Source organism: Ziziphus jujuba, chromosome 5 (assembly GCF_031755915.1).
Source record: "Ziziphus jujuba cultivar Dongzao chromosome 5, ASM3175591v1".
In the NCBI taxonomy this organism is placed as follows: domain Eukaryota; kingdom Viridiplantae; phylum Streptophyta; class Magnoliopsida; order Rosales; family Rhamnaceae; genus Ziziphus; species Ziziphus jujuba.
The window spans coordinates 25,034,365-25,060,247 of NC_083383.1; the positions used below are offsets into that span (position 1 = coordinate 25,034,365).

General features: G+C 33.5%; 1 protein-coding gene and 1 pseudogene across 1 annotated transcript; both read left to right on the forward strand.

The window, feature by feature from the left end:
* Positions 1 to 202: 202 nt before the first annotated feature.
* On the forward strand, positions 203 to 10,285 carry LOC132803782 (uncharacterized). Its single transcript, XM_060817305.1, has 4 exons — positions 203 to 315; positions 1,699 to 2,241; positions 9,844 to 9,930; positions 10,143 to 10,285. The coding sequence occupies exons 1-4, from the start codon at positions 300 to 302 to the stop codon at positions 10,283 to 10,285; spliced, it is 789 nt and encodes a 262-aa protein (XP_060673288.1). The 5' UTR covers positions 203 to 299.
* Positions 10,286 to 17,767: 7,482 nt separating this feature from the next.
* On the forward strand, positions 17,768 to 19,349 carry LOC107421477 (12-oxophytodienoate reductase 1-like; annotated as a pseudogene).
* Positions 19,350 to 25,883: the final 6,534 nt, after the last annotated feature.

Sequence of the window (25,883 nt, forward strand, 5' to 3'; positions counted from 1 at the left end):
CTAGTTGGCCCATTGGACTGGAGGACCAACTCTCTTTATAAGCCCAATGACTTATCCATATTTTTCCTAGTATAATTATATTATCAAATTATTTTTATTTTATGTGTGTCAAAATTAATGGATAAGTCTGACTTGCAGAGACTATTTAAAGGTCTAGGGCAAGCAAACAAATATATGCCATACGGTATTTTTTTGATATTAGGGTTTTCAGAGATTTGAGAGTGGTTTGAGAGTAGTGTGTCCATAGGCACTACTTTACATTGTTTTCTATTTTGCAGGATTAAAGATCTAATTTACCAATGGCTGCGTTTGGAGGTTAGTAATTTATGATTTATGGAATTTATTATGCATATTTAGATCTATAAAATTTCTAACAATTGGTATCAGAGCTCATGGTTAATATGCATAGTAAATTTCTTTGGAGTTTATTGCAGTTAGCATGTGAATATTGATCTGTGTTTTTTGCCACTATTATCAATGTTCTAGATATATATATATATATATATATACTCATGGTCGGTTTTTTGTTTGTTCTTAAAAAAAATAAATAAATAATAAATAATAAATAAAATTTTTTTTTTTTTTTGTAAATATCGGGCTTGTTCAAAAAAAAAAAAAAAAAAAACTGGGTTTTCGGCCATGAATTTCACATGCTAATTTTCTGGGTTTTGGACCAAATTGATTTGGGGAAAAGTTTCCCAAGAATAAACGAAACAAACAGCATCAATTTTGACTAAAATTTGCTCGAATTTCTTGTGTTTCCATGGGTTTTTTGTTTGTGTTTTGGCCGAAAATAAACCTAGATTGGATGTTTATTTTGAGTTGTTTTTGAATCAAATTTGTTTGTGGGAAACGTTGCCCAAGGGAAGACGAAACTAACGCCGCCGGTATCTTCGGAAAAGGTGGCCGGAACGGTGAGTTTTGGCCGGGTAAGCATAGCGGGTCGCGTGACCCGTTTGGACTGGAACCGGGTCACCCGTGACCCGGTTGGCTGAAGAAGATGAGAGAAACGACGTCAGCAGGCCAAAAAAAAAAAAACTTATTTATTTTTATTGATTTTTTTTTGTTTATTTATTAATTAATTTAGTGATTCAATTGTTCAATTTATTTATTTAATATTTGTTTATTTGTTTAATTATCACATTCCAATTTTATTAAATTAAATTAAATATTTATGATTGGAAAATTGGATTGTGTGAGCTTACCCAAAGAGGCTTTGTGCCTAGTTGGCATAGTAGTGTGGGATTTTAGGTACCCACCTGTCGTGAGACTTATTTTATCTGCATTATGTGTACCAATGTAATATATATTGGCATAGTGGATGGGATGTTTTATATTTACCTATTTCATGAAATTGCCAATATGTTATTTTTTCTCCCACTTATTAACCAGGGTCTATACGGGTAATTAAGCTACCCTGTCGGTAGTTTTAGTTGCTTTGTATGACGCCTGGAATGGCAGTGGAAGTTAATTAAATGCCATGTATTGCAGGTTCTGAGTTGCCCTGTCGGTGATTCAGTTCAATGCATTTGATTGTGGTTATTTGGTTGACTGTCCCTGGCCCGCGTAAGGGTATCTTTAGTGCTACAAAGACCCTAAGCGATATTTGTGTTTGTTTTTTTTGTGTTGAGGGGCTGAAAAATATGTATTGAATTGTCTTAAATTTTTTAAATGTCTTGTTGTTTACTATTTTTACAGCTAGTAGCACCCCAAATCTTATGCCTATGACTGCCATGATGAAATTGGATGGGACAAATTATCAGAAATGGAAGAAAACCTTAGTTATGAATTTGACCTTCATGAAATTGGATTTGGCTTTGGAGATAGATCCACCAGAGATACCGACTGATGAGAGTACTGCAGCAGCTAAGAAACTTTATGAGGATTGGAAACACTCTAATAAGTGCTGTATGATGATGATGGAGAATTACATGGATGAGGCCATATATGCTAGTATTCCTAAAGTGGATACTGCAAAGGGACTTCTTGAGGAGATAGGAAAGAAGTTTATCAAGTTTGATATGAATGAGAAGCATCATTATTTGGACCTATTGAACAATACCAAGTATGATGGTATTAAAGGAGTAAGGGACCATATTATGCTACTTTCTTCTTATTATAATAAGCTGAAGGATCTTAAGATGGACATTGGAGAGGAGTTCTTGACCTATTCTATAATGAGGAGTCTTCCATCACAGTTTGATAATATAAGGTCGAGTTTGAATGCTAAGAAAGAATGTTGTAGTTTGGAGGAATTGACTACTATCCTTGTCAAGGAAGAGGATGATATTAAATTTAGTAAGTCTAGGTCTGTTGCTATGGTTTCACATCAGGTAGATAAGTCCAAGAAGTTTTTTCCAAAAGAAGGGACAAGGATTCAAGCCAGGACAAGGTTTCAAGCCTGGGCAGGGTTTTAACCCCAATAGGAAGAAGTTTTCTGGTATGAAGCCTAAAGGACCTAGGGATGGTGGTTTTCAGATTAGAGAAAGGAAAGAGTACTTCAATGGAAGATGTGGATACTGCAATAAAGTTGGACACAAGAAGATAGACTGTTGGACCTTAAAGGGAAAGCAAGAGAAGAAAGGGGATGATAAGCCGAAGGGGCCCAACCAATCTTGAGCAGCATGTTTATATGGGAGATAGCTCAAGAGTGAAGGTGGACATTGTGGGAACAATCAAGTTGAAGCTTGCCACTGGATATGTTTTGGAGTTGCAAGAAGTTTCTTATGTACCTTCAATAAGAAGAAACTTGTTATCTATTTCTGTTTTGGATAGTCAAGGTTATAGTTTTTTGTTTGGAAATAACAAAGTTGAATTATTTAAAGATGGTAAATTTATTGGTTTTGGAACTTTATGTGGCAATTTATATAAGCTTGATTTATTTAATAATGGTCTCAATTTCTCTGTTAATTCTACTGTTGCTTCCAAACGCCCAAGAGTTAATGACAATTCCTCAATGTTATGGCATAAACGTTTGGGACATATTTCTAGGCACAGAATGGAAAGGTTAGTGAAGGATGGGATACTTCCTAATCTTGATTTCTCTGATCTGTTGACTTGTGTTGAATGTGTGAAAGGGAAGTTAACTGCCAAGGTAAGAAAGGATAAGTTAGCTAGGTGTGGAGATGTTTTGGAGTTAATCCACACTGACATATGTGGACCTTTTACACCAATTGCTTTGGGTGGTTATAGATATTTTATTACCTTCATTGACGATTACTCTCGTTATGGACATGTTGAGCTTATTCGTGAGAAGTCAGATTCTTTAGTTGCCTTTAAAGAGTTTAAGGTAAAGATGGAGCTTCAAAAGAATAAGAAAATAAAAGCTGTAAGGTCTGATAGAGGTGGTGAGTTTTATGGTAGGTATGATGAAACTGGAAGGAACCCATGGTCTTTCGCTATTTATTTGCGTGAGTGTGGCATAGATGCGCAATATACGATGCCTGGTACACCTCAGCAAAATGGCATAGCTGAGAGAAGGAATAGAACTTTGTTGGATATGGTGCGGTCTATGTTGGCCAATTCTAGGTTGCCAGATTATTTGTGGGGAGAGGCTTTAAGGACGGCAGCTTATATTTTGAATCAAGTTCCAAGTAAGTCCGTTCCTAAGACACCTTTTGAGTTGTGGTCAGGAAGAAAGCCTAATTTGCATCATTTTCGAATATGGGGTTGCAAAGCTGAAGTAAGGATTTATAATCTCCAAATTAAGAAGTTGGATCCTAAAACCATTAGTGGATATTTTGTTGGCTATTGTATAGGATCTAGGGGTTCAAGATTCTTTTGTCCTTCTCATACCACCAGGATCGTGGAATCAGACAGGGCCATTTATTTTGAAGATGATTTTGGGTTTGATGATAGTAATGGTCCAAGGGAATCTCAATTTAGAGAAGAAAGTGTTTTCATTCCCAGTATAGTTGTTCCTGATAGAGATATTGTTGATCCAGTAGTTGATGAACCAGTAGTTGGTCAGAATGAACTCATTGTTGAAGAGCATGATATTCCAGCTATTGCAGATGCTAATGTACCCTTGAGGAGGTCACAAAGGACTAGGAGATCAGCTATTCCTGATGACTATGAGGTTTACTTGCAGGAGCATGAGTTTGACATAAGTGATGATTCAGATCCAGTCACTTATAAGGAAGCCATAAGCAGTTCAAATTCAAATTTTTGGTTGGATGCAATGGAAGATGAAATGAAATCCATGGCATCAAATGGAGTATGGGATTTGGTTGAGTTACCAGAGGGTAGCAAGCCTATTGGGTGCAAATGGGTCTTTAAGACTAAAAAGGACTCCAATGGTCAAGTGGAGAGGTATAAAGCTAGACTTGTAGCTAAAGGGTTTAGCCAGAAGGAAGGAATTGATTATACAGAGACTTTCTCTCCTGTATCCACAAAGGATTCTTTTAGAATTATTATGGCGATTGTGGCGCATTATGACCTGGAGTTGCATCAGATGGATGTCAGAACTGCTTTTCTGAATGGTGATTTATATGAGGATGTATATATGGTTCAACCAGTTAGTTTCCAACAAACGGGGAATGGTAATTTGGTTTGTAAGCTTAAGAAATCTATTTATGGTCTTAAGCAAGCTTCAAGACAATGGTATCTTAAGTTTGATGAGGTTGTCATCCAAAATGGCTTTAAGGAGAATGTTGTTGATAGATGCATATATATGAAGGTCAGTGGGAGCAGTTTTATATTTCTGGTGTTGTATGTTGATGACATACTTTTGGCTACTAATGACACTGACCTATTAGCTGAGACAAAGCAGATGTTGTGCAACCATTTTGATATGAAAGATCTTGGTGAGGCTTCTTTTGTTTTGGGCATCAAGATTGTTCGAGATACGACAAATTATGTAGTGCAATTATCTCAGAGAGCTTATGTAACACCCCGTCCCGAACCATGTCGGAATTTTTGCACGTTGACCGAGGTTGACCGTTGACTGTTGACCGAAGGGGTCAAAAGTTGACTTTTTGATCCGGTTGGAATTCTAGGTTGACTGAGGTACCGTTACGAAGTACACGTTGGCACGAGTTCGTAGACTGGTAGCACGTTGAAAACGGAGCTACAGTTTGAAAGTTATGAGCAAAACAAGTTGAGGTCCAAACTGTCCAAGGGTTGCCGTAGTTGACTTTTTATTCATGCAAGTTTGAGCGTTGACTCATGCATGGTTGTGAAATGCTCGTCGATACGAGTCCGTAGACTAGCGGCACGTCCGATTTGGACATGTGGTTTGAAAGTTATGGACCTGTAAAGTTTTTCAAATACTGTATTATTTTAATATTATTTTTACATGCATAACGAGGTGCCACGTGTGACTCAATGAAGGTGGCCATGTGTCACCATGGTGAAATGCCACATGTCAACCATGTGAAAAAAATCAAATTATTTTATTATTTTTGAATAATAATATTATTATTAATATTATTTAATTATTTCTTTTTTATTTCTTTTTCTTTTCCTTTTTCTTTTTCTTTTTCTTTTTCTTTTTCTTTTCTTTCCCCACGTGGGAAAACACCAATCCTTTCTTTTTCTTTTTCTTTTTCTTTTTTTTTTCTTTTTTTTTTTCTTTTTTTTCCTTCTTCTTCCCCGAAATACACACACACACGCAGCTTTTCTTTCTTCTCTTCCGGCCGTCCCTCTCTCTCTCCCGTGTTTTTGAATTCCGGCCACCCATAGCCCTCACGCGCCAGCCACCAAGGAAGCCCGCCACCTCGCGAGCTTGGCCGCCAAGTTTCACGGCCAGCCGCCGCCGGACGCGCGCCGATCGGGCCGGAGAAGCCGCCGGCCGGCCAAGTTTCTCTCTCCTCTTTTCTTGTGTTTTCCGGCCAGCCCACTCCCAATTGAGCCTCCTATCCCCCTATTTTGGGTCCTCTGAATCCAAAAATGGCCTCCAATCCCAAAAATTCGAAGCGGTTTGCGAGATATGGAGAAGTGAACACCGGCCGAAACTTCCCGACCAAATTCCGGCCACCTCCGGCGGAATTGGGGTCGATGGAGACCGGATTGGTGATCCTCGTCCCACGAGCTTCGATTCGGAGCACCGGTGAGTCGTGAATTGATCCCGTGGTGGATCGTAGGTTAATTGCGTGCTCCAGATGAGTGACCCACCTTTAAAAATATTTTTGGGGTAATTAATTGTATTTATGTAGTATTAATTTGATATCTGTAATTTGTGCTCATGTGGTGTATTTTAAATATAATCGGGAAAAATATTATTTTATATATATATTTACCCATTGGTGTTAAATGAAATTTTGGGTCATTAGAAATTCCCGATTATTATTATATTGTGATTAAACGGTATTTATTACACATGAGCAAGTAATTTCAGTAATTGTTTGTGTCTGGATTTTATATCATTTTTGGGCAATTAATTATATTTAAATTGGTATTTAAATTATGCTCATGTGGTGTGATTTATTTATGAATTATATTGTGGTTTAATTAATTTATTATGCATGAGCAATGTGTATTTTGGTAGTATTTGTACGTGGTTTTTAAAATTGATTTTCCGGGCATAATTGGGTTAAATATTTTACGAAAATATTTGTTTAAATTTTATAAATTATGCCCGAGGTATTTTTATGGTTGTATCTCGTATTTCGAGGAAAATTGTGGTTTGTTGATTATCGTTGTTTCGTACTGGGTTATTTAAATAAAAATATGTGGGATGGTGTTTTGTGAAAATATGGTATACTTCCCACGGTGGTTTTTGGAAAAACGGTACGGTTGGTTGTTATTGTTTATTTTTAGACGCACTCATACAGTATTGGTGTTCTGGTGTATGGTGTATGGACACGTGGTTTAGCACGCGATTATTATCTGGTTTAGCGTGCGGTTTTTACTTCACCCGTGAGTTGCCATTGGACCGTGGGCAGGCAAGGTTATTGTTGTGCACAGCCGCCCCCCTCCTTGGCCGGGTGATGGTTTTTAGCAGTCGGTACTGTCGGGACGCCGAAGTGACCACTGCAGGTTTCTCTCTTTAACCTCCCGCTAGTCGGTGCTCGGGATGCTGGGTATCGGAGGGCATCACCGGTATATGGTGTGGTGCGTCAGGTGTAATTGTCGGTGTAAATTGCAATTAAAGTTTAAAACCCCAAAGGTGTTCAAAAAAATTATTTATTATAATTTATTGCAGTTTATTTATATTTGGGGTATTTATTTGTTTATTTGTTGTTTATTAATTCGTTTGGTTCCTTGGTTTTTGGGAAGTACATACAAGGGTTTTGTGAAAATGTTTTAAAAGGGGAACTTTTCCAACTGAGAGAATTGTAAGGGTTTTGAGAGAAATTATTATTTTTTCCAATTAATTATTATCTATCTACTGTATTACTGTGGTATTATATTGTATAGTAGATAGGGTCACTCACTGAGATGATTAGCATCTCACACTCTTAAATTCCGTTCCTCTAGGTACCAGGTTGTCGGTGTTCATCCGGAGCGGACTTGATCTTCATCGCTGTTTTACTTCGTGAAGTACCCTGTTCTTCTTTTATTGCAGTTGTACTATTTCTTTCACTCTTGTTGTATTTATTATGCACTGGATTACTGTATTTATTTTGAAGTGCTGAAATTTGTGGAATCAATTTGTAGTCTGTGGGAGGAATAAGGGGACAATTTTAGAAGTGTGTTTTCAGTGCAGGTAAATTTGTGGTAAGTAAATCCCTTAGGGGAGGCTCTGCCGGATTTTCCGTTGGAGAGTTCGGTAGGGTTTCCCTGGGATCAGGGCTGTCTAGGGTTCCGGGGAAGGAATTCTGGACGGGTCCTGACAGCTTATATTGATAGAATTCTTAAGAGATTTGATATGCATAATTGTTCTCCTGGAAGTGTACCGGTTACGAAAGGTGAAAAGTTTTCTAAGGATCAGTGTCCCAAGAATGATAGAGAAAGGATGGCAATGAAGAATGTTCGCTATTCTTCAGCAGTAGGTAGTTTGATGTATGCTCAAGTTTGTACACGGCCTGATATAGCCTTTGCTGTGGGTGTACTTGGTAGATTTATGAGCAATCCTGGTCCTATTCATTACCAAGCAGTTAAGAAGGTCTTTAGGTATCTTCAGGGTTCTAAAGATCATATGTTGACATATCGTCGCACCAACTCTTTTGAAGTAGTGGGTTATAGTGATGCAGACTATAAAGGTTGTGTGGATGATAAGAAATCTACCACTGGTTATATATTTATCATGGCAGGAGGTGCTGTGTCTTGGCGGAGTGCCAAGCAGTCAGTGACAGCATCCTCGACTATGGAGGCAGAATATGTGGCGTGTTATGAGGCTACCCGTCATGCAGTTTGGCTACGGAATTTTATCCGTGATTTAGGAGTGGTTGACTCCATTGAGAGGCCTATTATGATGTATTGTGATAATACTGCAGCGGTGTCTTTCTCCAATAATTTAAAAGGTACTCCTGGTGCGAAGGACATTGATGTGAAATATTTTGTGGTAAAGGAGAAAGTTGAAGAGGGCCTCATTACTGTTGTTCACACGCCGACTTATAGCATGGTGGCAGATCCACTGACCAAGGCTTTACCGGTAGGCATATTTGAGGAGCATGTGTCTCGTATGGGATTGTTAAGCAGTTGAGACTGCTGTGGGTCAGTGGGAGTTTGTTATGTTTTCTGTAGTAATATCCATGTTGAGAATTATTTATTTCTTTGAATATTTTAATACATTGATGTATGTGGATCATTATTTATTTATGAGATGATTTATTACACATATTATTGCTCCTTATATTTACAGGCCTGTTGAGACTATTAGTCTATATATATGTGTATGTTGATCCACAGGTGCCATGGTGAATCCCTACTACCTAGTTTGGGTATATTGTTGTATCCTGTCGATACGCAATGTGCTTGAATGAAATGGTTTTGTGTGTTGGGGGATTGCACATGGTTAGGTAAATCTCTACTACCTAGACTGAGTTTATGGCATGCAAAGTGCTCAGTTGAAATGGTAACATGTTTTGGGAGATTTACTGAGAGAATCTCTACTGCCTAGTCTAGTATATTGTTGTGCCCTGTCGGTATACTATATATTTGGATGAAATGGCATTATGGTTCGGGAGATTCTATAGTAAGTGAGTTTGGATTTTATATGATGATGATTATGCAGTCCAAGTGGGAGAATGTTGAATTAAATTAATATTTGTGGACTTGGCATAATCAATTACTCACTTACAGGGTCTATTTATGCCATTAATGGGACTGGTTTATTTTATTATTTTGTAGTAGGGCCCTTGGTCACACACTCTCTATAAGACTCTAGTTGGCCCATTGGACTGGAGGACCAACTCTCTTTATAAGCCCAATGACTTATCCATATTTTTCCTAGTATAATTATATTATCAAATTATTATTATTTATGTGTGTCAAAATTAATGGATAAGTCTGACTTGCAGAGACTATTTAAAGGTCTAAGGCAAGCAAACAAATATATGCTATACGGTATTTTTTGATATTAGGGTTTTCAGAGATTTGAAAGTGGTTTGAGAGTAGTGTGTCCATAGGCACTACTTTACATTGTTTTCTATTTTGCAGGATTAAAGATCTAATTTACCAATGGCTGCGTTTGGAGGTTAGTAATTTATGATTTATGGAATTTATTATGCATATTTAGATCTATAAAATTTCTAACATGATAAACCAACCTTAAAATTTGATTTTAATTCAACTATAGATGACTAGAAGAAGGGTAAAAGAGGATCATCAAATAAAGGCAAGTTTCTACCACACTGTCATTGTAAGAGGACCAACACTGTGGAGAAGAATTGCTGGTTTAAGAACAAGCAGATCTAAAAACGTTTGTCATGTACATTAGCACTTTATACATGGTTAAAGATTTACATCTTTTTAGCCATATTAATAAGTCCATTCGGAATAAGGTGGTACTTGGACATGGAGAAATGGTTTTTATAGAAGGCAAAGGTACAGTAATCATGCACAATAAGCAAGGACAAAAGCAAATTGCTAATGTTTTATTTATTTTAAGATCATCACAAAATTTGTTGTGTATTGCTCAGTTGTTGCCCAACAATTTTTCTTTTAATTTTAAAGAATCTATTTGTACCATCTGTGTTCCAATTGGATTTAAGGTTGTTAAAAATTTATTTTATTTGAAAGGTATTTGATGCGAACAGGAGATGGCATCAATGACAGTGATAAGTTTTTGAAGTTTTTACATACTAGAAATATGATGGATGATATTCCTGAATTTGACTCCTTTGATGAAATATGTCAAAGTTGTCAAGAAGACAAGATGCATGCTGATACCCAGTTTTGATGCAAAGAGTTCGACAGGCTCGTTAGGCCCAATTTATATTTTTACTCAAATAAATTATTTTTATTCACAAAATATGCTAAGGGTAGTTCCAAGCTACTTATGGGGGCTTTTGGTTGTTGTTGTTGTTTAGTTTACAACTCCTTCAACTAAAATACTCAGATGTTTTGGGACCTGATCTTGTCAGGTCTTTTGATGGTTTAAACTATTGTTTAATTCTTATAGACCATTTACAGTATATTTGGTCATTTCCTATTCGAAATATATTTCATTTTTTATTTGTTTTCTTTAAATTTAAGTCTGTTGTTGAAAAATATTTTCGAAAACCTATTATATTATTTTATTTTGATACTTGTGGTGGATTCTTGAACTCAAAAGTCTATTTGTTTTGTTTTTTTTTTTTTTTTTTGGAAAATACAAACACATGGCATCACTCACTTTATAAACATTCATACACTCCCAACAAAATGTGACAGCATCACCAAATAAAAGAAATGGCTTGTCTTTGCTGGGTTAATCGAATTTGCCTAATTGTTTTCAGACTTTTTGTTTTGTTTTTTTTTTTTTTTTTTTCTTTTTTTTCAGATTGCTTTTCATCTTGTTAAAAGATTACCGATACCATCTCTCAGTAATTTATCTCCTTTTGAAAAATCACTTTCAAATTTTGGATGTTTTGTGTCATCCGCGTCTCCGACCTTATGGACTGTTTGGACCATATTAATTTTATAAATTTATGTTTGATTTATTCAAGTATCATTTTAGAGAATGATAACTATCCCATATTGTATGGAGATAAAAGTGATTGGATTTTTCACATGTATAAAAGAGATTCATGAAAATGGAGTTGCCATTAATTCCACATTGGAATTGGAAGCACATAAAGCTATTTTGAATCTTTTTCTATATAAATAGGAACTTCATAGGCATTGAAGGGAATTCTCACATCTACACATACCAACATGACAATTGGACAAATTAGTTCATTCTTCTTAGAATTTAATTTAGTTTAATTAACTGTTAATTATTGCATTACTTATATTTGTAATGTTAGTCGTACACGTGTAATAAGGATTTAGTGAGGTTTGTTGTATTACTTGCTCGTATTTAAATATTGTTCATGTCTTCAATAAAGATGTGCCCTTTTCACAATATTGTAAACTCATTAACAAATTATTTGTACAAGAGAACTCATGATTATGATAATAATCAAGAAGCAAGTGCTGTTCTAGTTGATTAATTTCGTATATTATATATATTTATAATCTGTTTATTAAATTTCTGATTCACCTTGTAGTTTGTATTTGTATACCTGTTGCCATTTATGGCCATAATTTGAAGTGATTTGGTCATTGTCAAGCTGAAAGGTAAGCACCTCATGCAATGGAAAACTTATGAACTGTAAACCAAAATCACAAAGTGAAACTTGCATCTTTCGCCGTTTTCAAAAAAATAATAATAATAATAAATAAATAAAATAAAACACTTTTTCTAAAAAAATTATAAAAATTGACGCAAAAGCAGGAGGAAATAATCCCAAAGGCGACCCATGTGGGCTTAGAATGGATTTGGGATCTGGGCCATGTGATAGGCTCCGGTCACTGATATGTTGGGTTGGACTTTGGAGTTAGCATTTCTGAACTTGGGGAGATTAGTCCCACGTCATTTGTCAATCCATCATGCACAAGGTGGACAAAATCCCTGGCAACATATTAGCTCCTATTTTTTAGATGTTGGCTGGAAAAATTTGGACTCTGAATTTTATATTATATAATATTCTTTGAAAGGGATTTGTGATATTTACACCTATATATATATATATATATATATATGAGATTTCATCGAAACTCTAAAGAAAATGTCAACTTAACCATGGGATACAAGATAATTAATGGTACCTTTTTTAATATTAAAAATGGGGAAATTGAATTCTGGATTTTTATAAGTGAAAATGGTATTGGTTTTGCAATTGAAATATCCGATCAAGACAAGATTAATATATGGTTTTAGGTGGGTGTTTGTACCAATATTTTCGATTCAAGATAATAAAAAAGCATAATAAAAAATATCTCATATGGATTAGAAGAAGAAAAATCTATTGGATTTTGAAAATAAAAGGTTTTCAATTATCCCACATCGAAAAAGAAAGAGATATATGGATAACTTCTTTTACTATATATTGAAGCCTCATTCGCTAAGAGACTTGAGTCTCTACTATATCTCTTTAAACTAGAATACTTTTTTTTATTTTTAATTCTAATTTTTAATATAGAACAGACCTTTTGACCGTCTATTATTTAGTTTTATTTAATGCTGACTCTTAGACTATCTAGTATTTATTTTTAGCAATTTAATTTTGTGCTGATTCTTGGACCGTCTATTTTATTGGCTTCAATTACTATTATCATTATTATTATTATTTTTGGCATTGTTCTTATTTATTTTTCTTAGTTTATTAAAGTCTTTTGATCATTAAAGTATTAGAATCTTCCTAATTGTTTGTTCTTTGCAATTAAATATAATCGTCTGATTTATTTTATTTTTTGCAATTGTTATTATTATTTCCTCTCTTTCCTTCAATCTAGAAGGTGGCACGCTTGCAACAGTGGGATTTTATTAAAGTATAAATTACCTCTCACATAAAAAGAGTGGACTAATGCACTTAGAAGTTAAGCTATCGAGTCATTTACTATTTGATGCGGTAAGTAATATGTCATAATATATATATATATATATATATATAGACATAAAGTTCTTGTATTGTGCGACTATTTGTATTTTTCTCAAAGTATATATATTCATAAAAATGATGATTTTTTCAAAAACTATTATTTTTGTAAGTGTTCGCACATTAAGAAAGGAAAAATATCTATATCAGGGAATAATTATATATATATATATATATGAATTTGCTATAAAAAAAAAAAGATTAGGTTCACTTCATATGGTAAGAACATAACACCGAATGTCATTTTAAAAAGGACAATTTTGCTCCAGATCGCACATTGTATAATGTAATATGTTTATAGAGTGGACCTGTCTATTCTGGAGCAAAACCGACTCTTCCAAAATAATATTTGACATTAAATTCTCACTTTATAGAATGAACTTGGTCATTTCTATGGCAAAACTATATATATGATAAATATATATATATATATATATATATATATAATGCGTGAAGTTTATATAAGATAGGTTTGATGGTTTTAACATCAAAATTGTAATTCAAAAATCTACTAATGGATTAATATAGATTTAGTGATTTAATAAAACCATATTTTGACAAAGTGATTTCCGTATGAACCTAGTAAATAATAAATGTAATTTTAAATTTCACTTGTTGTAGCGATCCAATAGTTGATAAAGGAAACCCTAATGGTAAAATCATTTGATCAACTTAATATGTGCTTAGTTGCATGTATAATAATTGAAAAAATAAATATTAATAAGTAATTTTTAAAAATAAAAAAATAAAATCTTAGAAATTAATAAAATATTATAAAATTATTTATTGCCTTGGTTCATATAAAAATTGGTAAATAAGTTTGTACTTATAACATTACTTTGAAAGCAATTGAAGCACAATATGTGTATATATATATATATATATTAAAGATTCTATGGTGTGAATGTTCGTATATTTTGATTGTATAGATGTCTGCAAAGACGATAGTTTTTCAAAAATCGTCGTCAGTATTTATGTTTGTGTGATAATATTGACATTGGTTTTTTCAAAGACCACCATCTTTGTGGATGTCCACATGACAAAAACTTTTGAATATTCATACCATAGATGGACTTATATATATATTATGTATATAGTTAGAATTAAATACAAAAGTATATTATGTATATAGTTAGTATTAAATAAAAAAAATTAATGAAATAAATTTTCCACAGGATTATGTAGACCTGACAATGTATCATGTTACATCGTGTTCATGTCATGCTGTGTCGTATCATATTCGTTTGAAATGCAATCAATCCAAATACAATCCATTAAATTTTCTTGTGGAAATAGAAAAACTCAATCCATTTATTAAATTATCATATAACATATCATCTGAGCTATTAACCGATTAAAAATACATATAAATTTAAAAATTCAAATTTGACTAACTTTTTGAATAATAAAATGATGTTTTTAAAAAAATTACAAATAAACTTATTTATTTAAAAAATTAAACTAAAAATAACAATTCAATACATATTTAAATAATAAGCTAATTATTTTTAATATTATAATACTTGCATAATTATAAAAATGTTCTTCGTAGGTTTAATAGTTTATAATTTATTATCATATTTTGTATATTAGAATAAATTAATTTATTAAATTTTATCAGATGATATTAATATTGATTTATATTATATTATCATATCATATAAAATTTTACTATACCTAAAATTACGCATTGATAGCGCGTGGACGGGTCAATTAGTGCTTGGCCCAACCTCCTAGATAGAATTATAATGATAATTATGTATTATATCTAATTTTGTTTGCTAAAGGCATCCCCGAGCATGGAAGGATCCGTGTGGGGTCCAGGGGGCTCATGACACCCCAGCTCCTCAATTTATTTATTTATTTATTTTTTGGGGTACTTTTATTTTCATTAGTTATCTTTTTCTCGTTTACTAGTGTGACCTCAAAATCCAATTGTGCCCCTTTCATCAACTCTTCCATATACAATTTTTTTTTTTAATCTTTTTGTTTTCTGTTTTAATGTTTTCTTTATCTATCATGTACTTTTTTATAATAATAACTACTTAATATAATGAAAATATTTTTTAAACCAAATATAATCTAAATATATATTATTTTTCTTGCAAAACAATAATTACCTAACCTCTATATTAAATATATTATTTGTCATCACAATAACTTAATAACAAAAGATTAAGAAATATGTAATTAAAACAAAAATATGATTATTACAATATTTATTTATACTAACTTTTTATATTAATTACACAAAAATTGAGTTGCCAAATTTATGGATTTAATTACATATTTCTTCAGTTAGCTTTTTCTTTATAAAAATATTTAATTTACTTTAGTTAGTTAATTATTGCCAAAATCAAATTTTTTTCATCTTCAAAGAGTATAAATGTTTATTTGGTTTTACAAATTTAGTGCGAAAGGCTAATCAAATTTTCAAAATTATTGAAATTATATTTTTCTCAAAAAAATTTTGAATAAAAATGAAAAAGAATATTTAATCCTACCTAGTTTAGTCAAGAATTCAATTGTTTTAGTAAATTATTGAATATTTTCAATTAATTAAAATATGATATGGCAACCAAAATCTAGAGTGATTAAATTTTTTTATCAAAATTTTGGTATCCATGATTTGATAACTTTTAAATGGTTTATCTATCTATGTATATAAAGCAATATCAATTTGATACTATTAAAAAACTATCACAAAATTAATTATCAAAATTTTGATAAAAAAATTTGATACCTATAGCATTGCTCTATGTTTAGATGCTTCTTTTTCAAAACCATAAATTGACAACAATGATAACTAAAAAAGCAAAAAAATAAAAAAATAAAAAATAAAAAATAAAAAAATTCAATCACTTTCCTCGCTCGCCGCCCTCCCCCAAAAAAGATCTTCCATAAACTTTTTATTTTATTTTTATTAATAAACATTTATAGCTCTTTTTATATTTTTTTATTAAAATTACTTTTTAAATATTATAATAACGATATAGAAATGTGTAATGCATTAATTAAAATAATATAATATTAAATTAAAAATATTAATTTATTTATATATTTCAAAAGATAAATTGACTTTTTATATTCAAAATTATTATAATGAATATATTGAAATCATTTCTCAAAAAATTAACTTTATGAAATGAAAAATTTGAAATTTAAAATAAAGAGCATGAAATAGAATCTTTGGAATGGTACGAGAATAATAAAAAATTGGTGAACGAGGATTCTAAAATCCAATACTCATACAGAGATGTTATTTGAATAGAGCAAGTAAAAGACTTATTTACTTGCATGACAATTGGATGATCGATAGTAGACTTGTTGCGTTGTGAGGATCCCACTGATGTTGGATCTTGGCTGTGATATTGCCTGACATGCGGAGTTAATACATATTCCGTTGGTCGCTGTATAAATGATAATTTTAACTTTCCATAATTTCGAGACCATTACCAGTCATAGACATTGTTCCATGCAACTGCCCCCTAAATGTAAGACATTTTTTTTTTTTGTATAAATTTTTTGGTGAATACCTAAAATGAAGCACATGATAAAATGAAAGCAATGCTCATTTATAACATGAACAAAAAGTAATAGTAAGAATAACAAAAATGGATTGAGACAGACAGATGTTTGGCCATTTTATTAAAGCCTATGTGAATAGAGATCTTTTATTTTAGTTTTTTTATTTCTGTTTTTATTCCATGAATAATAAGATATATCTCATTTAAAAAGCAGTTATTTCATTTGAAGTGGTTTATTTTATTTAGCTATTGTTTTTTAAAATGGGATGGCCTTTTTAGTAGAGGGGAATGGAGAGAGAAAATTTTGCATGTACATACTTGCTTCTTCATTAATAATGAAAGAAAAAGGGTAAAAATTTTAATAATCAGAATCCTATGGAAAGCAAAACCAGCATAGAGGATCAATCTCACACATCGGAAGAAGATTCAACCATTACCAATATCCCTCTTCTTACACCTTACGAGTTGGGAAACTTCAGTGTCTCATAGGTATATACTACCGCTTCCATTTCTCTGCTCATTAATTCATATTGCCAAAAATGCAATATTGTAAATTTCATCAAGTACCATGAATAGATTAGGAAAGTGCACTCAAGCACAATGTTTCTACAGGAAAATAAAAGACATTCTGTTTTTATGACAGAGAGGTATATAGAATTATGTTACAATATAATGGATTTGCACATTGTATTTGTGCTATCTCATACTCTCATTATAATGCTTCATGGCTGAAAGAGTTGTTATAAAGTTTTAAGCTACTCTTTTTTTTTTTTTTTTTTTTTGGGGCTAATTACATACTATTAGTTACCATTGATATATCTCTCAAGTACATTTCAATAATGTTTAGCTCTGCTTTAAAATGCTTGTCGTTTTTGCAGGTTTTCTACCAATTAAATCCTTTTAAGCCCTCGAATTCATAAAAAATAATGCGCACCTTTTAAGCACACTTAAAACAGAACCTTCATGTGTTAAGTTAGCTAATAAACATAATGTATTGTTGCAAATTTTTCAGAATAGTTTTGGCACCGCTGACTCGAATAAGATCATACAACAATGTTCCTCAGCCACATGCCATCTTATACTACTCACAGAGGACCTCCAAGGCAGGTCTTCTCATTTCTGAAGCAACTGGAGTTTCCGACACTTCTCTGGGGTAAACTTTACTAAGCTTATTCCTTTAAGGGCACTGAAATTGAAGTTCCTTAACAATCTTTTCCCTTTCTATGCGAATAGGTTCCCAAATATGCCTGGTATATGGACAAAAGAGCAAGTTGAAGCTTGGAAACCCGTTGTTGGTGCTGTTCATGCCAAAGGCGGTATCTTCTTCTGTCAAATTTGGCATCAAGGAAGAGTTGCAAATAGCGGTTTGCTTTTAACTACTTTCCTTTAGCATTATGTAGTTTTTTTTTTTTTTTTTTTTTGTAATTCATTATTATATTATTTTTGACATTGAAAGAATTCAGTTGGAATTGAAAACTTTTTCTTAGACATTAGTTATATAACAAACTTGAGACTTTTAACTCTTTTACTTATATTTGACGTGAAGAAATTTGATACATTAGGAAGATTAATCTTCTTTTGCCTTGAAGTTTCTGGTAAAATTTCATGTTATATATGCTTATATGTAAGATCTTGAATTTTCATTCAAAGTGTTTGTTTTTGAGTGTATTAGCTTTTCAACCAAATGGCCAAGCTCCAATCTCTAGTACAGACAAACCATTAACAGATAATGGGGTCGATTTTGCACTATAAACACCTCCAAGGCGGCTTAGAACAAATGAACTTCCCGGAATCGTCAATGATTTTAGACTTGCTGCAAGAAATGCAATGGAAGCAGGTAGGTTCTTCTTCCCAAATTTATAAAGTTTTTAGAGGTCAAATTACCAGTCAAAAAAAAAAAAAAAAAATGCTTGGATCCGGAGAAAAGGAACATATCAATTTTTTTTCTTTCTTTCTTTGACCAACTGTTTTGATGATTTCATAATAGTCCTTTGAGACTAGTTATCATTATATTTGCCTAGGATAAAAAATGTACAAACTCCCTTGAGGAAGATCATTTTGTTTATTACCTTTTTTTTTTAATAAAATAAATTGGAGAATTGCAAAAAATTGATGTACCAGTAATGCAATAACCAACATTCCATACCATTTCTCTGTTTAATATAATTTTGTTCATATGCATATGATACTAATGTTGTCTGATACAATATACTATAATGTAGGTTTTGATGGAGTTGAGATCCATGGTGCTCATGGCTACCTTATTGACCAATTTTTGAAAGACCAAGTGAATGATCGAACAGACGAATATGGTGGATCCTTGGAGAACCGTTGTCGATTTGCGCTAGAAATTGTGGAGGCAATTGTTGATGAGATTGGAGCAGATAAAGTTGGAATAAGACTATCTTCATTTGCTGCCTACATGGAATCAGAGGACTCCAATCCAAATGCATTAGGCCTTCATATAGTTCAATCCTTGAACAAATATGGGATCCTATATTGCCACATGGTGGAGCCAAGAATGAAGGAGCTTGGAGAAATGATTGAATGCTTTGATAGCCTTCAATCCATTAGAAAGGCTTTCAATGGTACCCTCATCGTAGCAGGGGGTTATAACAGGGAGGACGGAAGCAGGGCCGTGATGGAAAACCATGCAGATCTCATTGCATATGGTCGTTTGTTCTTGGCTAATCCAAATTTGCCAAAGAGATTTGAGCTCAATGCTCCTCTAAATATGTATATTAGAGATACATTCTATATTCCTGATCCTGTTCTTGGTTACACAGATTATCCATTTTTGGAAACTGGTTCCTAGTTAATAGAGTTGTGTAAACTTGAATGATCATTTGCGTTATTATGTTTCTGATTTTGTTTGAGCCATAATTTTCACCTAAGATAAAATATTTGGATTTTGTTCGTAAGGAGTTTTGGATGAAGGAGATGTTTCAACCCAAATAATAATTTTATTTATTTTTTGTTTTCATGTCATTTATCTAATAGACGACTTATTTCAATAAGGATTGAAATTTTGAGAAAACTACATAAACGGGAAGCTTTGGAAGCTAAACATTAATCCTTCAACAGCTCAAGAATATCTCTCAATCAATCAATCATCAACACTCAAAATTCGTTAAACTTCTCAAGTTTCAGCATATTATTCACTCTTACTTCTTTTTATTCATAAGTGATTTTAGTTGATCTCATTGTTCTCAAGAACTCAAAAATAGTATCATTTTAAAAAGTTAGAATATATTTTTTTTCTAATGTCACCTTCAATTATTTTGATTTAAAGTGGTACATTAATTCAGTAATGCATGCCAGTAGTTTTCTAAAAGAAATAAATAAATAAATATATATGTCAAATTAGATCGACTTGATCAGTAAACTATTTACATTACATTTACGCTTCGCTTAAAACATCAAAATAGAAGAAATAATTATTTTAAACATATTAAAAAAATTATTATAATTGAGAAAAAAGAAAAATAAAAAGACATACATACATAGCTGTAGTTTGCCATATTTAGATGCCTGTAGCCATTAATGGACCTATTTTGAAGCGATTTTGGGCATTGTCAAATTGTAGGGCAAGCACCTCAAGCTGTGGAAAACATCTGTGCCAAAAAATGTAGTTTTTTTCTTTTCTTTTTTTGGGAATATTTCACCAGAAAAGGCAAAAAAAAAATAAATAAAAAAAATGAACTTTATACTTTGTTAAACTTACTAAAATGCTTTATCAATTGCCGCCTCCGATCCTCCATGGTAGCTGCTGTTGATACAGTGGTTGCAAATTTTCAAAATGATGAAGGAGACAAAGGTGATTTTAAAATTTTAGAAAATGGGCACGGTATTTAAATCTATTTGGTAGTGGGTTTTTTTTTTAAAAATAGCCATAGTTGATGGAATTTGGTGTAGGTTTATGTTGTTGTACCCTAGAGCACAATCATTCAAGGTGTTAGTCAAGAATGATTGTTGTTGGTTCTTGGTTCTTGATTGTGTTTTTTTTTTGGTTTGTTAAGGTTTTGTTTCTGGTTTTAATGGAGGTTTAGGGTTCTTGAGAAGGTTGTTAGCTTTTGGGAAGAAGAAGAAACCAAAATGTAGTAGTTGAGAGAGAGAGAGCCAAAAATGTTGTTTTTCAAAATCTGTTTTTGAATATTCTCTTTCTCAATGTTTTTCATTACAATTTTCATACTTTTAAATATATCAAAAAGACAATAAGGCATGCTGCCATATTGAGCAATAAATACAAAAGCATTAAAAGTAACCAACCAAGCCAAACTACCTCAACTAACTCTAATCAATGTGCTGGGCATGCAAGAAACCTTCTTTAATGGGCAGTTCATCTTGTCTAAGGCATTTGAATTTGAAAACCAGCTCCATTTGACTTGAAAATTAGAGGGAAGCCTTTTTGAATATTAAAATATATTCTAGCCAAAAACCAGATAAAACAAAGTCCATTTACCCATTAAAAAGTAATCAAACCCGAGGCAGTTTTGCCCAGTTTTCTGGGCAACAAAACTGCACAAAGGTCAGATTGTATTGGGCTTAACTCAGCCTTCCCAGCTCCAAATTGGGCCATTCATTTTGCTGCTGCTTCCTCTACATATCTAGTTTATCATATCCAAATCCCAAACCTACTTCAAACGGAATCCAAGGAAGTGGACTTATGTTGCTGGAAATACAATTCCAGCAACTGGACAAAAAAGGCCTTAAGTTAGATAATGAGCTTAGGGCATTAAAAAAAGGATATTGTTCTTAAACATAACAAGATAAAATAAAATGTATAAACATAAATAATGTTTGGTCTTTGATGTTGCAAAACAAAGAGTGCAAGTGTAACTGAACTGATACGAACCTAGGACGACCTGCTCCTAAACCCGTATTATATTAGCCCGGATCTTTAATTAAGTTCAAGTTCTAATGGAATGGACCTCAACCCCTAACCAACCTGTGGTTAGAAACCTTGGTATAATGAAGACGCCACAATAGGGGATGGAAAACCTGTTGATAAGTCAAGCTAAAACAACCAATTCTCTAATGGTGTTTTAGGTGTTCTCAAAGAACAAAGAGATAATTAATCTTACAAGTATTTTCTTAATCAAATCAAAGTTGTTTTCTTATTGATAACTAAGCCTTTAAATAGGCTACAAAGCCATGAAATAAAACCCTAGAACATAAAGAAAACCAGCCACCACACATAAAAAAACCTAGTTGGCTGAAACTATACTTCCTTTCCTAATCTAAGTTTGATTAATTAATTCCTTTATATTAAATTAGGAATTAATTAATTTACAATGGAAAGAATAAAATAAAAACCTTCCTAAAGTTATTTTTCCAGAAAAATAAATAAATAAAAGCCAAAAAGTAATGGTAGTTTCCTAAAACAAAAAGTAAAAACAAATTAGGAAACTAAAAATGCTAGCCTTTTTTATCAAGTTGACTTTGATCAATCTTTGACCTCTTTGAGCTTCAAATCAGCTTCTAGATTCTTTTTAGGATGCCAAATAAGCTGAATGTGAAGTCCCACACGTTGCCCATGCTTGGAAAAATAAGAAAAGTCTAATACAGTAAAATACAGTAAAGCCAGCAAGCAATACAGCAAATTCGGCTAAATTGTTGATGCTGTCCGTACAAGCCCTTTTTGATTGCATTTGAGGCTGATTTAACTTGATTCCATGACCTATTAGGCATATGTATTGAACCCATAAAGCATTGGAACCATTTCATGCTTACCAGACTCCAAAAATGTACCAAAACCGTTACCCGGGTCCTTATCGGCTTCCACCACTTGGATGCTTAGAATAGGCTTTGTATCTTCAAGTATGGACAAGCTCTGTTGAGATTGATTACCCCCTATTTAAATACTCCCAGTTTGTCCTTAAATCTCTTAATTTGAGCTCTTGTGATTGGCCTAGTCTTCATCCGTGTCGAGTCAGTACCCCAGCGGGTTATCGGTGGAGCGGGCTCGGGCGGAATCACATCATTCCCCTCCTCTTGAAAAGGATTTGTCCTCAAATCAAGATCATCACCTGCAGTAAAAGGAGTTAAATCAGCAACATTAAATGCAGCACTCATGTTATACTCACCCGGTAAATTAAGCTTGTAGGCATTCTTGTTATTCGGCTCCAAAACTTGAAAAGGTCCATCCATAGGCGGCATGAGCTTTGACTTTCTTTGAAACCTTTCCTTTCAAAAGTGCAACCAAGCCAATTCTCCTGGGTCAAACACTATTACAACAAAATCTAGAAATACATGCTCATTATGGTAAAAATTACACTTTTTAAAGTTAACAAACAATATTTCCCAAATTTTCAAATTGCCACTAAGTAAAGCTCTCAACAATGCAGATAAAGTTCGATGAAATAAAGATATCTTTAAATAAGTATCTTTAAAATTCATGGTCAGCAATGATTTCTTATTCATAATTACTTTATTAACATCACCAAAGCTAAGATAAAAATTTATATTTTTCCTTTCTTGTCTTCCTTTTCCTTTCTCACTCACGGCCATCTCACCTTCCTCACTCTCGGCTTTTGCACCAAATTTCTCACTCTTGGTTTTATTAAAATTTTTCCACACAACCTGAGTATTAGAAGACTTACCTTGGACAGAAAGCTCACCTTTCCCCTCTTGATTGGATGGTAGTCCACTTGGAATTTCATTTGGGAAGACACCTACAAATTCCTTCAAAAGAGAAATCATTGAACTTGGCAATTCAAGTTCTTCAAAGTTAGTTTGATCATTAAAATAATTTTCTTTATAAATCATGACCGGCAAAGGTTTCTTACACTCAATAACCTTATTAATATCCCCTAAACTCAAATAAAAATTGCTACTTAACCTTTCTTTTCTTTCTTTTTTATTTTCCCCCTTGGATCGGCGCAAACCTTCGGATTTCCCTTCCTTCTCCAAGATCTCGGGTTTGCCACTTTCTTTCCCCTCTCTTTCGGCTTTCCCTTGATCTTTCCACTCAATATGAGCCTTAGAAACCTTACCTTGATCAGCCACCTCATTCTTACCTTCTTGAAAGGATGGTGAAGCCATTGGTGCCATACTTGCTTTTTCCTTGAGCTTTTCGGCTTCTCTCCTTTGTTGCATTTGTAATTGGTCTTTGTAAACCTCTTTAGGAGATAATGGTTCCAGCTTGACCTTCTTCCCTTTGAACCTGAAAACAATACTATTTTCTCGACCAAAATGAGTAGCATCTTTATCAAATTACCATGGCCTACCTAATAGTATATGTCCAGCAATCATGGGTACAATATCACATAAAACTGCATCCTCATATCTACCTATACTAAATTTTAGTTTGGCTTGTTTATTCACTTTTATTTCACCACTATCATTAAGCCATTGTAATCTATAAGGTTCTGGATGTTTAATAGTTATTAAGCCTAATTTATCAACTACAATGTTACTAATTACATTTGTACAACTTCCACTATCAATAATCATACTACAAATCTTACCTTGAATTTCACATCGGGTGTGGAAGATGTTCTCTCTTTGAATTTCATCCTCATCTTTATATGCAGCAAGTACTCTCCTAGAAAGCAAGTTTAATTCAGCATTGGATGCTTGCAAGGTTTCGGGTTCATCCTCTAAATCCTCCTCCTCTTGCTTGGCTTCATCCTCACTTTCTTCACTTTCCGATTCTAGCTCGTCATTGCCCTTTAACACCATGATTCTTCTATTCGGGCATTGGCTAGCAATGTGTCCTCCTCCTTAGCACTTAAAACACACAACATCATGAGTTCTAGAAGGTTTAGGATCTAATTTTACCTCATTCTTTGGTGCTTGGACAGATTTGGTTCTAGTCTCCTTCCTTGGCCAGTTTGAACTTTCTTCTTTGACTTTCGGCTTTAGCTTGCTTTCATAGATGGGATTGTTCCTCCAGCCACTTGAATTGGACCTTCCACTGTTGGAAACACCTCCAAACCATGATCTTACACCCCTCCTCTCGAATTGACGCTCTAATTTAATAGCCACATGCAACATCTCCTCCAATTCCACATATTGTTGCAATTCTAGTTGATTGGCTATTTCACGATTCAAACCACCAAAAAACCTTGCCATGGTTGCTTCCCTATCTTCATTCAAGTTCAATCTCATCATGAGCATCTCCATCTCCTTGTAATAATCCTCCACGGATCCATGTCCTTGAGATAAAGATTGAAGTCTTTGATGTAGCAACCTATGATAGTGTGATGGTACGAATCGCTTCCGCATGGCTCCTTTCATTTGTCGCCATGTAGTAATCAAGTCATCACCAACTCTCCTTCGGGTGTTTTGCTCATTGGTCCACCATTGGAGTGCATAATGGCCAAACTCCATTGCTGCCAATTTCACCTTCTTAGCCTCCGAATAATTATGGCGGTCAAATATCATCTCCATCTTTTCTTCCCACTCCAAATATGCTTCGGGGTCACTTTTTCCCATGAATGGTGGGATGTTGATCTTGATATTGCTAAGATTGTCATTTGTTTCTTCCCTCCTATATCTTGCATGGCCAGCTCTATCTTGGACAGCAAAAGTTTCGTCCATACCTTCCTCAAAGTCTCCACTGAATGGCTCCTCATCAAATTCCTCTCTCGGTCTCTCGCGACCTCCTCGTCCTCGGCCTCGCCCTCCATGGAATTCTTGCCTATTTATTGTATTTGGCATTCCTTGTGAGGCTTCTAGTCTTCCCACTCTTTGATTCACATGCTCAACTTGAGCACTAACCCGCTGTAATTGTTCCAAAACAGCTTTCAATTCCATTTGCTCACCACTCCCGGTAGCTCGTGGATCACCATGAAATCCTACGGACTCCTCTTCATTAATTCTCAGTGGTGTGTCTCCTCTTCTTATTCTAGAATCTGCCATGTTAGTAAAATACTGCAAAAATAAAATAAATCCTCACAATATTCACTCCCTCACGTGTTTCACTCAAACAAGGTCTCGACACTCGTGTTTGCACAGTAGTTTCGGCTTTTACCCTCTTTTAAGCTCACACACTCTTGCCTTTTTTTCACTTAATTAATTATCTCAAAGTTCTAATTAAAACACCCATAAAACAGCAATTAGATCACTAATATGTTTTAATTAAACTTATCAACAAAACAGTAGCAAAAAGTAGGCAATACCGAAAGAATCCAACAAATCCTAATTTTTCGGCTTTCTAGACAAGAAAACACAAAATAATGGAAAAACGTTGGAATTTTTGAAAACTGCACCAGATGGTAGTAGATTATGAGTTCAAGAATAAAATTCCAGGAAAGGAAATTCAAATACGAACAAGAATCAAATTGAACAAAAATATAGAATAGTTGTTGGTTGTTGTTCTTTGTAATTCAAGTTTTGTATCAAA

What these genes read in the sequence shown, in the direction of transcription:
- LOC132803782 (XM_060817305.1), top strand. An exon ending in GAATGCTAAGAAAGAATGTT is followed by an intron (nt 2,242 to 9,843) that starts GTAGTTTGGAGG and finishes ACATGGTTAAAG; the next exon opens with ATTTACATCTTTTTAGCCAT. An exon ending in GGTTTTTATAGAAGGCAAAG is followed by an intron (nt 9,931 to 10,142) that starts GTACAGTAATCA and finishes TGATGCGAACAG; the next exon opens with GAGATGGCATCAATGACAGT.